Source organism: Mustela erminea, chromosome 2 (genome assembly GCF_009829155.1).
Source record: "Mustela erminea isolate mMusErm1 chromosome 2, mMusErm1.Pri, whole genome shotgun sequence".
Taxonomy (NCBI): domain Eukaryota; kingdom Metazoa; phylum Chordata; class Mammalia; order Carnivora; family Mustelidae; genus Mustela; species Mustela erminea.
In genome coordinates this window covers 74,565,102-74,580,846 of record NC_045615.1, presented here as the reverse complement: position 1 = coordinate 74,580,846, position 15,745 = coordinate 74,565,102, and the positions used below count along the sequence as shown (strand labels likewise).

Genomic DNA, 15,745 nt, shown 5'->3' with positions numbered 1-15,745 from the left:
CAGTATGATAAAAAGCAGTTGAAACATAGCTGTGGTTGGATGTCCTGGATGCTTGCCACCCCGTGATCTCCTAATTTTGCCCACCTTTGTTAGAGCTGGAGGAGGAGAGAACCAGAAATTAAATTCCTCAATTTTAAGTGTCATTTTTTAAAGTGTTAGAAAACTATGCTGAAATCTTAGAGTTATTGCAAATTATTATTTTATTATGCATCTATTTAAATAACTTATGTCTCATCAGTATCTTATCTTCTGTTTTTCCTACTTTGATATTCAAAATTGTCATTGATTGAGACTCTACCTTTTGTCAAGCATTGTGTTAACTGTTTTATAAGCATCGTCTCATTTAATGCTCACTAAAACCTTGTGAGATAAGGGCCACTGCTAACTCTATTCTTCAAATAAGGAAACTGGTATTTGGAAAGGTGAAATAATTTGTCCCACATCACTGACAAGGTTGGGACAGAACCTGGTGTCTTACTGGGAATTTTTCTTCTGAGTTGTAGGAGGTACCCAAGTAAGGAAAGAGGAGAAATCTTTCAGAAACAACAAGGAAAGGCAGCAACTGGCTAGAGTCATTCTTTAGCATTCAGCATTGGACAAAAAAGTGAGTTGCCAGGAGTACTTCTGTATTTTTCGATTATGTTTGGGAAAGAAAGCTTTTAATTATTCTTAGTTTTTGCAGTGATTTTCTTTCACAACAAAGCATGGTCAAATTTTATTCTCTGACTTATAAATTCTAAACCAAATTAAATAACTCCAAATTTAGGGCCCTTAACTATCATGAATTGACCAAACTTGGAATTTAGAAAATAAGATCATCATTTAATTCAATATAATATTACTCTTCACATTGGTAATTAATTCTGTGGTACAGTTAGAATTTACCAAAATTGTTGGTTCTCCAAGGTTTGGGGAAATACACAAACCTAAAGAACGTATAGATAAAGAGAAGGAATGCTTTGCCATTCAGCTTCCTTTATCTAGGATTGCCAGATAAGCAATAAAAATCCAGTTTATCCAATGCATAAGACTTGGGCTCTGCCTGACCTAACGTTGAAACTATTTTTGACACTTAACTAGCTATATGACCTTGGGCCCTCTAAATTTCTACTTAGAAAGCAAGGGAATATACTCTTTAACGCCTAGGCTTCATTGAAAAGGTACATGAAAAGTGCTTAGCTAAGTACCTACAATACAGTGTTGCTCACTAAAAGGGAACTATGATTTTATTTCCTTCATCTCTTATGTTTCTGCCCAAACCCTTCAAAAACTAAAATAGACCAAACAAGATGGAAACCCTCTCTGGAAAGAAAGTGTTACTGTGATGATAGTGCTGTTTTTCTCCTTCCCTTCAAGATTGAATAAAATAGAATTTTTAATAGGAGAAGGAATTGCTCATTTAGAAAGAAGACAATGTAATTCAATTAAACATTATAATTTCTAACTTTTGAAAGATTCAGAGTATTAAATTTTACATCTTTTCCCACTAAAAAGTGATTGTATTGATTTTAGATAACCCTAGCTAAGTTTTTGTGGAAGCTATCATATCATACACAGATAATAAGATCTGTTAAAGCCTTGGCCTTAGCTTTATTCTGTGTTCTGCTTTCCTTGGCTTAGGTAGTAGACATCCTTACTGTGAGCTGTGGGAAGTGTCCAAGTAAGGAAAAAGGACAGATCTTTCAGAAACGATCTTTCAGATCTTTCAGAAACGAAGGAGAGCAGTTGGCTAGAGTCAAGTTTAGCATTCAGCATTGGCCATAAAATAAGTTGCCAGAAGTGTTTTCTCCTATTTCTATTATGTCTTTCTTTGAAGTTTTTCTTTCTTTCTTTCTTTTTTTTAAAGATTTTATTTACTTGAGAGAGAGAGACAGAGAGAGTGACAGAGATAGTGAGACAAAGCAGGAAGAGGGAGGAGAGGGAGAAGCAGACTCCCCACTCCTCCCAACGTGAGGCTTGATCACAGGACCCTGGGATCATGACCTGAGCCGAAGGCAAGCACTTCAGGGACTGAGCCACCCAGGGGCCCGAGAAAGAACATTTCTAATTATTCTAAATATTTAGAGTGATTTTCTTTTACAACACAACATTGTCAAATTTTGTTCTCTGAAAAATACTAATAGTTAAAATAAAAGTGATTTTATTTTCGCTCAGTCATTTGTTCATTAATTCATTTTCAGTAGCCACTGTCCTAGTTGCTGGTGTTACAGTAGTGAAGCCTTCATGGAGTGTTCATTTTAGTAAGGGAAGAGAGACAACAGAAAAATAAAGACAAAGTGCATTCAACACCCATTTATGATAAAACTCTTAGCCATCTAGGAATAGAAGGGAGCTCCTTTAAGTGAACAAAGAGGGTCTAGGGGCACCTGGGTGGCTCAGGTGGTTAAGTGTCTGCATTTGGTTCAGTTCGTGATCTCCAGGTCCTGAGATGAAGCCCGTGTTGGGCTCCCTGCATCTCCTCTCACTCTGCCCCTTCCCCCTGCTCATGTTCTCTCTCTCTCAAATAAATAAATAAATAAAGTCTTTTTTTTTTTTTAAAGGGTGTTTACAAAATAGTCTATTGAAAGGATTCCCCTTGAGAATGGGAAAAAATCTACTGAGAGATTTCCCCTGAGGTCAGTAATAAGACAGGAGTGTTATCATCACCACTTCTATTTACTTTTGTACTGGAGATATAAGTTAGTGCAATAGGTAAGGAAAAAACAATTTGTAAGGCTCAGAAAGGAGGAGGGACAATTTTTAAAATCCAAAAATGACACAATGTATAGGTAGGAAATCCAAAAAGTGTCTACAAACGATAGAAATAGTAAGTGAACATAGCAGAGTTGTTAGATGCAAGATCAGTACACAAAATCAGTTGTATTTTTACATATCATCAACAAAGAAATGGAAAATGAAATAAAAACAAGACACCATCTGCTACTGCATCAAAGAGCCCTCCAAAGAATAAATATAAAACCAGTAAAGTTTTATTATGTATAATTAAAGATAACCTAAATGTGTTCAAGGATTGGAAGACTCAGTATTTAGGATGGCATGTCTCCCTCAAGTCAATAGATTTAATGCAATCTTAATCAAAATTCTAGCAGATTTCTTTGTCGATACTGGTAAACTGGTTGTAAAATTTATATGAAAATGCAAAGGGCCAAGAATTTCTAAGGCAATCTTGAAGAAGATGAACACAATTGGAGAATTTACACCGGTAGATACTAATATTAGTTATAAAGTTCCTGTAAATAAGAGTGTGATGTGGCATGGATCCAATGAGCAGGAGAGTCTAGAGTCCTCATATATGGTTATATATGACAGCTATGACACTATGGTGCAGTGGGAAAAGGAAGGTCATTTCAGTACTTGGTGTCGGTTAGAGAACTTTGTGGGAGAAGAAGGTATCTTGACCTCTGTCTCACACATACACAAAAATCCATTCCAGGTGGATTTCAGATTTATAAGTTTTAAGAAAGTAAGAACATATTTTTATGATCTTATAGTATACAAAGATGTCTCCATAAAGATACAAAAAGTTGACCACTAAAGGAACAAAAAGATGAGCTGGACTACATGAAGTATTTTTGGTCACCAAAAAACACTATTAGAAGTGTGAAAAAACAACCCATACAATAGAAGAAAGTATTTGGAACACATATCATTGACAAAAGGCTCATTAAGAACATGTAAAGGAAAAAAAAAGGAGAAAGAATATATAAATAATTTCCACAAATCGATAAGTAAAAGCATACAATGCTATAGAAAAAAATCTCAGATAGTTCACAAAAGAAGATATCCAAATAGCCCATAAATATATGAAACATGTTCAGTTTTACTGCTCATAAGAGAAAAGTTCCTTAAACATAACATATCTCTACAAGGTCACCAAAAAGGCTAAAATTAAAAAGACAAATAATATCAAATATTAGTGGGAATGTAGAATAACAGGAAAACTCATATACAGTTGAGAATGTAAATTGATAAAACCATTTTTGAAAAACTGTCATTTTCCTACTAAAGTTGGCCATAAGTGTGTTATATAACCAAAAATTTTACATCTAGTTGACAGTCAACAGAAAAGAGTAGTTATGTTCTCTGAAGGATGGTACAAAAATGTTCTTAACATGATTATTAAAAAAAAGAAAAAAGCTGAAGACTAGAAAAAAACCCAACCGTCTACATTGGAAAGGAGCGGAATAAAGAAATTTTGGTATACTCCCAACAATGGAATGCAACACAGTCATGAAAATGGAAGAAGTACAGTAATATCTGTAAAACCAGCATAATGTTGAGTGAAACAAGGTGGCTACAGAAGAGTCCTTCCTGTATGATCCTTTTACACACATCTCAAAGCCATGAGAACTAGTTTGTGATATTAGAAGTCAGGGTAGTGGATTTCTTTGAGGGAAGCTAGTGGCTGTGAGGAAGCACAAGGTGGTTTGTGGGGGGTGGGATTTGGTACCATTCTCTCTCTCTCTTTTTTTTTTTTTAAGATTTTATTTATTTATTTGACAGAGAGAAATCACAAGTAGTCGGAGAGGCAGGCAGAGAGAGAGAGGGAAGCAGGCTCCCTGCTGAGCAGAGAGCCCGATGCGGGACTCTATCCCAGGACCCTGAGATCATGAACTGAGCCGAAGGCAGCGGCTTAACCCACTGAGCCACCCAGGCGCCCCCATTCTCTCTCTTGATGGGCCTGCTGCTTTGTGAAAATTCACTGAGCACTACATTTAATACTTACGCACATTTATCGATGTAAATTACAGTTCAGTAGAAAAGGAAAGCTGTTAGGCCATTAGAACATGGTGAATAAACTTTCAAAACATCCACATTTTGTAAATGTTAAAAAATGATATATTAAGTAGAGTTGAATAATATGAAGAAAATAAAAATGGAGAGAGACATGGAATGTACGAAGGTATGAAGAGAAGGAGGCACAATTTTTAAATAGAGTAGTCAGAGAGGCCTTATGAGAATAATTAACTTCTGTTTTCTTACCTGTATGGTAAAATTTTCCTGAAAATCCCAGGTTGAATGTAAAATTTGTGATTTGTGCACGCAAAAGATTCTGAGTGTCAAGCAGGGCCTGAAATACACAGTTTAAAAAAACCCCACATTATCCGGTTAGAGAATGGTTTTGAGAAGTTTTAAAAGATACCTTCCTTTTGCACTCAAAGAGTAAAACTAGTCTTTTATACATGAGAGAAAATGATGGAAAGTAGTGTCTTTACCATTTTACAACTAGAGAGATGCTTTCAAGATTGTGTAAACATATACATATATTTACCCTTTAGCTTGCAATAAATCAGCAAAAAGTGTCAGCTAGAAAAAGGAAGTTACATGAAAAGTTTATTCTGCCTATATTAAAGGAACTATTATCTAGTACATAAAATACATCTCCTTTCACTTCTCAGGGACATAGATCACCAATTGTCAAAAGAAGGACACTCTTTAAGTGTAACTATATAAGAATGTATGTTGAAACAATCATTGTTACTTTTTGCATATGTCTTTGTTCTTCAAAATCCAAGATGTTTCAATCTTTGAGTCTTAGATTCCCATGAGGTAGTGATCGTTCTTCAAAAGGGGATATCACAATAAAGTAAATCTCCAATTTGGGTTTTCATTAAAAAACAAACAAAACCCCTACTTCTGATAGTGAAACTCTTAAAACAGGGTCATCTTATAAAGTATTTACCATGCTATGAATTCTAAATTTTAAAGTCCATGCTATGGACTTCTTTTCTTCCTTCTCCTTCTTTTCTTTCTCATTCTCATTTAAATTCTTATTCTCATATTCTTTCTCTCCCTGCCGTCCTCCCCACACAGACTATGGTATCTGAGTACTCACTTCAACTAGGCAGAAAGTAACACTAAAGGTTAGATTTGTAAAAGATTTAGTTAACACTTCTTTTACACATAGGAAAACTAAGGAGAGATGACTTGCCCATTTTCACAGATAAAATTAATGGTAAATCGTAGGTTGAGGATATAGATTGCTTGATTCCATATTAGGTACTCTTTACCCCCTTTCCATAGTATATCTGGGCCAGCAATAAGACCTTTTTCTTTTTTAAAGTAGCATGGCTGACACCTGGAAGCCTTGCCTGTTCAGGTTTAAGGTTTCAATCTTTTTTTGGCAATATAAATAGATATACCTTTTATTCAGAGATTATCCCATGATTGATTGTATGCATTATCTGTGCATATATGTGATTCTTCTTATTGTGTAAAAACAGAGGAAGAGGACTTTTGAATCTCAAATTTAAGTTCATCTGACCAATGACAAGTTTTTGAAATTCAGGTATCTAAATCTTTTTATATCACTAATCTGTCTACTTGAACAACTTCCTTTGCTTGCTCAACTGAACTTGGAAATATGTGGGTCCCAAGGGCACTCAAAGATGGAAGACAGGTCTGTTTGTGGATTTCCATGCCTAAGTACCAAAGCAACAGTGTTAACAATGGCAATGTCATTGGCAATGGCAATTTTCATTAAATTCTGGCATCACAAAGCCTGGACATGGGTTGAGCAGGGGAAGAAGAATTTGGCCAGTTCATCAGTGACAGAGTAAATAGTGGGACCCAGAATTCTATTGCGTGAAGGGGTGGGGAGTGGTGTAAGGTGTGAGCCTTTCTCTTTCTCTCCTAATGGAAGGAACATAAGGTATGGAGTAGGAAGGTATGGATTGAAGTGCCAGCTCTGGGACTTAGAGAAAAGGCATTTAAGACTTGGGAGTCAGATTGCTTCAGCTGGAATTCTGGATCTGCTTCTTCTTCTTCTTCTTCTTTTTAAATTAAATTAAATTAAATTAAATTTAACTTAATTTTTTCAGTGATCCAAAATTTATTGTCTATGCAGCACACCCAGTGTTCCATGCAATAAGTGCCTTCCACAATACCCACCACCAGGCTCACCCAACCCCCCACCACCCCCCTCCAAAACTCTCAGTTTTTCTCTCACAGTCCACAGTCTTTCATTGTTTGTCTCCCCCTCCGATTTTGCTTTTCTTCAATATTGGGCATGTTATTAAAGTTTTCAAACCTCAGATGCATCACAGGTAAAGTAGGGATAATAATAATTATCTCATTCCCTCTCTCTTTCTCTCTGCCTGCCTCTCTGCCTACTTGTGATCTCTCTCTCTCTGTCAAATAAATAAATAAAATCTTTTAAAAAATAATAATTATCTCAGAGCACTGTTTTGAGGGTGACATACTTTTATGCTCTTGGCACAGTGACTGGCACATATTAGGTGCCCGACAATTATTAGTTGCTGCTCCTCTATTATGGCTGCTGCTACTATCGCTATTATTAATATGGTTGTTGTTATTGGCAGTGATGTCAGACGATTCGTATTCTCTGAACTGTTCCCTTTATTTATTGGAGTGGAGACAATGATCTAACTCCTAGAGTTGTGATGAGGATTATAAAAGAGGTAATATATGAGAGGACTTAATAAGCATTTTAAAAAAGTGGCATAAATATTAGGTGTTGATATAGTTATCAACAGTCATAATATATATGTATATATATTTTTAAAGATTTATTTATTTGAGAGATAGAGAGAGCATGAGCGGCGGCAGAGGGAGGAGAGTGCGAGTACACAGGTGCATATTAGTGGGGGAGGAGCAGAGGGAGAAAATCTCAAGTAGGACCCCCCCACCCCCACCCCAGAGCATGAAGCCTGGTGCGGGGCTGATCTCAGGGTCCTGAGACCATGACCTGAGCCAAAATCAAGAATCAGATGCCTAACTGACTGAGCCACCCAGGTGCCCCTTATATATGTATAGATTATATATTACTGATAATTATATCATCTATCTCATTTACTTAAAGTTGTTTTTCTCATTTTATTTGCCTTCAGTCTCCTCCAGCCTTTCTCCCTGCTTCTTCTTTTTCACTTCTTCTCCCCAGTTGAAGATTCTAGCTGGCTCTTCCTTCCCTTTTGATTTTATCTTCTTTATCCATCTTACTTATTTCATGTGTTCATTCTACTTACTTTACTTAATGGTTAAAATATGGATTTGAAATCCATTTTAAAATAATTTCTTGTGTGTTCAGTGCTTTAAAGTTGGAAGTTTTTCTATCTCTTTGAAAAAAAAAATCCCCAACTAAACTTGAACTTTCTGCTTTGTGACTTTTGATTGCCTTTTAAAACTTAAAATACTTGACAAGAAAAAAAAAAAACCAACAAGCCTATCCTGTTCTCTTAGGCCTTAGAAGCTAAATAATGTACCTGTGAACTAACCTCTAAATCAACTAAAATACATTGATCTAAATTATTGAATTAGACCTGAGTATGCAGGTTTGAGTTGGCATGTTACATATTTATTTGACATTCTAGAAACAAACACACACATAAAAGATACTGAAACAGATGGTAGATACTAACATTATGCCTATATATGGTGAAGAGGGAAATTTATTTCTAGATGATATTTTATATACTTAAGATAAGCAGTAATATTTCTTATCTTTTATATATATTTTTTATGAACCAGGTTTTGGGGGTATCTATGAGAACAGCATTATATATTCATCCATTACTTCCATCTTTTCAAAATATGCTTTTGTGCTAGAAGCTACAGCACCCAGAATTATTCTTAGAGGATACTCTTTTCATTAAACTCTTCATTGCTAGAATGATTTTATTCAACATTAGTCTTTTTAAAACTGAGATAGTCTATTATTACTATCAATAAAGTATTCAAAACTGATATAAATGACACTTTGCTTTACTCTTTTTCTGTAACGTGTCAAAAGTGGTGTGATAATATTTAAAAAATCTAATCATAATAAGCCAAATCAATGTTCTAATACCAAATTCAGAAAAACATATGCATTTTGCCCAAGCAAACCCTCTGTGATGTGCAGAGTACTTTGGTCATGGAGATGGGAAGGAATCACAACCACCTGGAGAGGTACCATCTAATGGTCTCCTCCAGGCCAAGAACCCTAAGAACATAGATAATCTACTGTCAGGAATGTTTGATTATTGAAAAATGGTACTTTTATTTTTAACTATTTCAAAACTTTTTATACAATAGCAAAGTAATTTATAATTCCATGCATCAGTAATTATCTTTTTTCTAAAGATTTTATTTACTTAGAGAGAGAGAGAGAGACAGAGTGAGAGAGAGCATGAGGGGGCTGGTCAGAGGGAGAAGCAGACTCCCATAGAGCTGGGATCCTGACTTGGGACTCCATCCGAGGACTCCAGGATCATGACCTGAGCCGAAGGCAGTCGCTTAACCAACTGAGTCACCCAGGCATCCGTCAGTAATTATTTTTAAAATAACATGTTACTTTTTCTAATTAAAAACTCGAAATCACTAAAAAATCCACCTCTCAGGATAAGTTAATATTATGATGGAATTCTTTCCCATTTTTACCAATAACTATCTAAATATATGCAGATCTATATAGGTATAGGTAAGTGAAATTAGAGCCATAAAGCAAAAGTTAAAACTATACCAATTATTACTAAAAATACAGTTTTAAATTTTGCCTATTTATTTATTTATCTATCTTTTAAATGTTTTGTTTGCTTATTTGAGAAACAGAGAGAGAAAGAGAAAGATACAAGCAGGGGCAGCAGCACAGGGAGAGGGAGATGCAGACTCCCCATCGAGCAGGGAGCCTGATGCAGGGCTTGATTTCAGGACCCTGAGATCATGACCTGAGCTGAAGATGGATGCTTAACCAATTGAGCCATCCAGGCATTTCGCCTTTGTCTTTTAGTAGTATATTATGAGCTTTTTCCTGTCACACTAACCTTCCAAAACCAAATTTGTTAATGAGTGCAGAATACTGCATCAAATTGGTGCCCTACAATTTATTTAGTGATTTCATCTTACTCTTGTACATTTAGGTTGTTTGCATTTTTTGTGTAATATAAATACTGCTCTGCATATCCATACATATTTATATAGCAATGAAGTAGCCATTTCTGCAAGAGGATAAGAATAATTCTACTCACTGTGGCAAACAAAACAATTTTTTAGCAAATTTGAAAATGCTGTGAAAGTATTAAAAGAGAGCATAACATCCACTTAAAATTATACAGATTAATAGATTTAATAAAATTAAATAGAATTGACCTATGAATATAATTTAACATGAAAATTTGACTATTTCCAAAATGATTATTTTCAAATCTTAAATATGAATGCTCTCCTATAAACTTAGTTTTTTGAGGATTTATTCCACAAAGCCAAAATCCCTTGCAGGCATTAAGAGATCCAGTTGAAGGCCAAGAAGATGTAATTTAAAGAAATTGAGCTCTAAGAACTGAGCAACATGGGAGCTTTTATGTATCATTGGGCTTTCTTTAACTTTCTTTAACAGAGGGAATATATCAATTAAAGTAAATAAATCAAAGACAAAATTTAAAAATAATTACAAAAAAGTTTTATATGGAGATTCATGTTAGTATTCATCACATGTGTGACATTCTTTGAGAGCCCATTTACTAATTTTGTGTTTCTTATCTGTGTTTCCCAGATGATATTTTGACCTGTTTTATCTTTTATAAGGTAACTAAAGGAGTTGGTGAGCCAAATTAAAGCTGGGGAAAACATTTTATTGCTGGTTGTGGTTTTTCAGCAGCAGGCAAAAATAGTGTTTCAGCACAGAATTTTTAGTCAGTGTTTTCTTGATCAGTCAAATACTAGTTATAAACATATGTAATCTCCTAAAGTAAGTGAAAATGACTGGGCAGCTAATTGTGGGATCTTGTATCTATCTCCTCACAAACGTGCACACTCTGGCATCATAGGCATTAACTTAAAAGATGATTATTCCCCCTTCAGACCGGATGCATGATTTATATAGTTGAAGTGACTTCTCACAGTCACAAAGTTAGTTAAGTGCTGAGGAAGTGATTCAAGCAAAGATTTTAGATTTCAAAGCCCGCTGCTTTTGTTGTCCACAGACACAACAAGAGTATTAAGGTTGAACACTGATACCGGTGATGCACAGAGCCATTGGTGACAAAATCCACTAGAAGGGAGGAAAAGGTGGTTTTCGTATCACTTTCACTCATTGGTTGCCACTCCTAGTTTCCCAAACACAAAGGTGTGAGGGGGATGGGAGGACTAGGTTGGTCAGTGAATAGCCAGCCCAACCAGGAATATATACCCCCCCACCCCTTGCGTTCATAGTGAAAAGCAGTCCCTCGTGTGGAGCGGACTGCAGGGTGGTGAAGGGCTGAAATGCCATAGCTGGCACCTTGGTCTCCTCCTCACAGGTGCAGAACTAGGAAAGCTCTGTTCCCAGATCAGGAAGATATGAAAGCCTGCTGAAAACAGTTAACTGGGCATAACATTAGAGTGAAGCCATCTTGCATAATTAGAGGGAAGGCAGCTTTAGAGGAAAACAATGAACAATAAGGCCAGGGCCAACTATACTATTTGAACTGCCTACCCAATGCCACTGGGGTGGGAAATCAGAAGGAAATGCAGGCAATTGGGTCAGCAAGTGGAATATATCAGATTTGGCCACTTTTTGTAATAGTATTTAAACTCTCTTGATAAGAAATCTGTAGATCTAGAGCTGTACTACCTGACAGTAACATTCCTAATGGTAAAACAGCTTTTAGTTGTCTAAATTTAAAGTCTACACACAAAAAGGAAGAAACTATGTTCATCCCGCTAACTTAAAATATAAAGACCAAAGGGGTGCCTGGGTGGCTCAGTGGGTTGAAGCCTCTGCTTTCAGCTCAGGTCATGATCCCAGGGTCCTGGGATCAAGCCCCACATCAGGCTCTCTGCTCAGCAGGGAGCCTGCTTCCCTCCTCTCTCTCTGTCTACTTGTGAGCTCTCTCTGTCAAATAAATAAATAAAATCTTTGAAAAAAAAAAAAAAAGACCAAAGTTTGGAGTGTGTTTTCCATGATTTACATGAGCCCTATCACATTTGGGAAAATTGATAGGGAACTTTCACCTAGCAATTTGCTAATTAGAATGAGGTGTTTTAGAGATTATCTTGCTTACTGTTGACATTACCTTAAGCCATGGCCACCATATACTGAATGCTTAGACCTTGAGGGTGGCCTCACTAACACGGCATGATGAATGCATAGCAGATTTGGAATCAGAGTGACTTAGGAGTCTGACTCAATCATTTGACTACCGTCTAAGCCTGGCCAAATTATTGATCCTCTCCAAATCAATGTCCTCCTCTAGAAAATGATAACAATATACTGCTTCTGGATTTGGTATAAAAATCAAATGAGAAAATGGACATATGGGCCTAAAACCTTCCTTAGGACATAGAAGTGTTTTAGCTCTGTGAATGAAATCATTTGTCCCTTTCTCAGAACCTTAGAAACTCCTTATCGTCCTATCACAAAATTCTGTCTTCTATTTCTCACTGTGACCTATCTTGAGTAAAATCAGGCATATGCCTAAAATTTCAAATGGTATTTTCAAATTTCCTTTCTAAGTAACTTTAGTGAATTCTTCATTCTCCAACTCAATGTTTACATATTTTATTGTTTGCATTGTAGTAACAGAGTAAGGACAAAGGTTTGTGTGAAAGCAAGGAGAAAATAGCTATATAATAATCTTAAATTATTTCTGTTACATATTTAAACTGGTTCAGACCATACATTATACATAACCTCTAAATTATACAGATGAGAGATGGTTTTGCCAGAACATCTGTTGACACGAAATTGGCAAATAATGATATGTGAGTAAGAAAATAGAGAACAATTAAGTAAGCGCTATTATAAGTATTCACTTGAAATTGTTAGGCATACTCCGTTTAGCTTATGGCTAAGTCAAAATACTAATGTACTTTTTAAAAAAAGAAGCATGAAAGTAGTTCACAGTATCTTACAATATAGTATCTTTAGGAAGCGGTAAGTTATATCTCACTCATTCCATTATACAGGAAAAATTTTTATGTGTTGTAATAAACGTAATTTTAACACCTTAATAATTTAAAATTCTTGCTTTTAGCAGCAAATCAGAGAAGGAAGCAGATATGTAGGATTCCATACCAGGGGACTGGGGCATTTCGTTCCACATATGAATGAAATCATATGGTATTTGTCTTTCTCTGACCGAATTATTTCACTTAGCATAATTATTTCACTTAGCATAATGTTCCATCCATGTCATTACAAATGGCAAGATTTCATTCTTTTTTATGGCTAGTATTCCTGTGTGTGTATGTTTGTGTGTGTATGTATGTATGTGTATATATATATGTATACACACACATACACACACAAACACACACATGTGTATGTATGTATATATACACACATATGTGTGATGTATGTATACACATATATGTGTATATACACATATATATGTATATATATGTATGTGTGTGTGTGTGTGTGTGTGTGTATATATATATATATATATACACATATACCACATCTTTTTCCAGAGATCAGTCAATAGACATGGGCTGCTTTCATAATTTGGCTATTGTAAACATAGCAGGGTCCATGTATCCCTTTGAACTGGTGTTTTTGTGTTTTGGGGGTAAATACCTAGTAGTGGAATTGAAGAATGGTAAGGAAATTCTAATTTTTAACTTTTTGCGGAACCTCCATACTGCTTTCCACAATGGCTCCACCAGGTTGCATTTCCCACTAATAGTACAAGAAGGTTTCTCTTTCTCCACATCCTTGTCAATACTTTTTGTTTCTTTTTTTTTTTTTAAGTTTTGATTTATTTATTTGACAGAGAGAGAGAGATCACAAGTAGGCAGAGAGGCAGGCAGAGGGGGGAAGCAGACTCCCCACTCAGCAGAGAGCCTGATGCGGGGCTCGATCCCAGGACCCTGAGATCATGACCCGAGCTGAAGACAGAGGCTTACCCCACTGAGCCACCCAGGCACCCCGTTTCTTTTGTTTTTGATTTTTAGCCATTCTGATAAGTGTGAGGTGGTATCATCGTAGTTTTGATTTGCATTTCCCTGGTGATGAGTGATGTTGAGCATTTTTCATGTGTCTCTTGGCCATCTGGATGTTCTTTTTTGGAGAAATGTCTGTTTGTATCTTCTGCCCATTTTTAATTTTTTAATTGGATTATTTGGGTTTTTTTGGGTATTGGGTTGTATCAGTTCTTTGCATCTATGTTCATCAGGAATATTGGCCTGTAGTTATTTGTATCTGTGGTATTGGTTGTTATTTCTCTTCTCTCATTTGTGATATTATTTATTTGGGCCCTTTCTCTGTTCTTCTGACTAGAGTCTGGGTAGAAGTTTATAAATTTTATTAATTTTTTTCTAAGAACGAGCTCCTGGTTTCATTGATATGTTCTTTTTTTAAATATCTATGTCATTTATTTCTGTACTAATCTATATCATTTCCTTCCTTCTGCTGGCTTTAGGCTTTATTTGTTGTTGTTTTTTTCTATCTTCTTTAGGTATATGGTTAGGTTGGTTATTTGAGATTTTTCTTGCTTCTTAAGGTAGACCTGTATTGCTATATATTTCCCTCTTATGACTACTTTTGCTACATTCCAAAAGCTTGGACTGCTGTGTTTTCATTTTCATTTGCTTTCATGTACTTTTTGATTTCTTCTTTGATTTTTTGTTGACCTATTCATTGACTAGTAGCTCTTGCTTCAGTGAGGGATAAATGGGGCTCAGACAGAGCTCTGGATGCTTCAGGTAATAAAGTCAAGTTTTGTTCAATGAAGAACCTCTTAGTGTGGCTTTAAATCAGATTATGGATCCTTTTTGGAGTGGACTGAAATGCTTTATGACTTTTTCTTTTTTTTTTTTTTTTTATGAAAACTGGAGTAAAGATGCAAGTGTATACTTTGCCTAGCAACTTTAGTCTGCTGGAAACTAACTGTAAATGCAGAAATAAGAAAAATGCTTAGGAAATCAGAACAGCTACCCAGAATCAAGTATTAGAGCTATTGAACATTCTTTAAGAAAGGGTTTCATGGGGCACCTGGGTGGCTCCGTGGGTTAAGCCTCTGCCTTCGGCTCAGGTCATGGTCTCAGGTTCCTGGGATGGAGCCCTGCATCTGGCTCTCTGCTCAGCAGGGAGCCTGCTTCCCTCTTTCTCTCTGCCTGCCTCTCTGCCTACTTGTGATCTCTCTCTCTTTATAAAGAAAAAAAAGAAAGAAAGAAAGGGTTTCATGCTCTCATTTGGAATCACTTTATTTTACATATGGGTCTACAGACTTTGTCATCTGGATTCCAAAAATATAGCAGATAAGTGAGCCTACAGAAACTGACCACAAGAAAAGATGCTAAGAACTTAATGGAAGAATTAGATGGAAAAAGTGCAAATCAACACAAAAACTAAATATATATACATATTAGGTTGGAGGCAAAAGGCTGAGTGCACCACCATAGCCTCTGAACCTTCACAGCATTAAATCCAATCACTGATGTTCAGTAAAAACTGAATACGATAAAGTTGAAAGTAAAAATTGTGCTGTTGAGTTAATTAATCAACTCATTAATCAAGTATACATTCACTGGGTATGCACTATGTGTCAGACCCTTTGCTGGTTGCTAGGATAATCAATTTACATCCATCCCTCAGTGACAAGATGTTTCAGGAAGAAAAGAGCTATCTGAGAAAAGTTTTTTGTTCTCTAAAGTGGTAAACAATGTATAAAAATATAGTCTAAAATAAGTTTTCTGGAAGATGGTTTAGTCAAATCCCATTACTGAATGACTTAGAGATAAGTCAAACAATTTTAGGCATCAACTCATTCTTTGCACTGAGGTCCAGCCCAAAGACCTTCTTATTGTTAGGGAAACACTCCAGAAT

General features: G+C 35.9%; 1 protein-coding gene across 5 annotated transcripts in view; it reads right to left on the bottom strand.

The window, feature by feature from the left end:
• The window catches only part of NDST3 (N-deacetylase and N-sulfotransferase 3), a 175,973-nt gene that overhangs the window by 115,704 nt on the left and 44,524 nt on the right, over positions 1-15,745 (bottom strand). For all 5 annotated transcript variants that reach the window (XM_032333268.1, XM_032333273.1, XM_032333269.1 and 2 more), the window contains exon 3: positions 4,984-5,071. In XM_032333268.1, the coding sequence (XP_032189159.1) occupies positions 4,984-5,071 (88 nt within the window). The remainder of the gene's footprint in view (positions 1-4,983; positions 5,072-15,745) is intronic.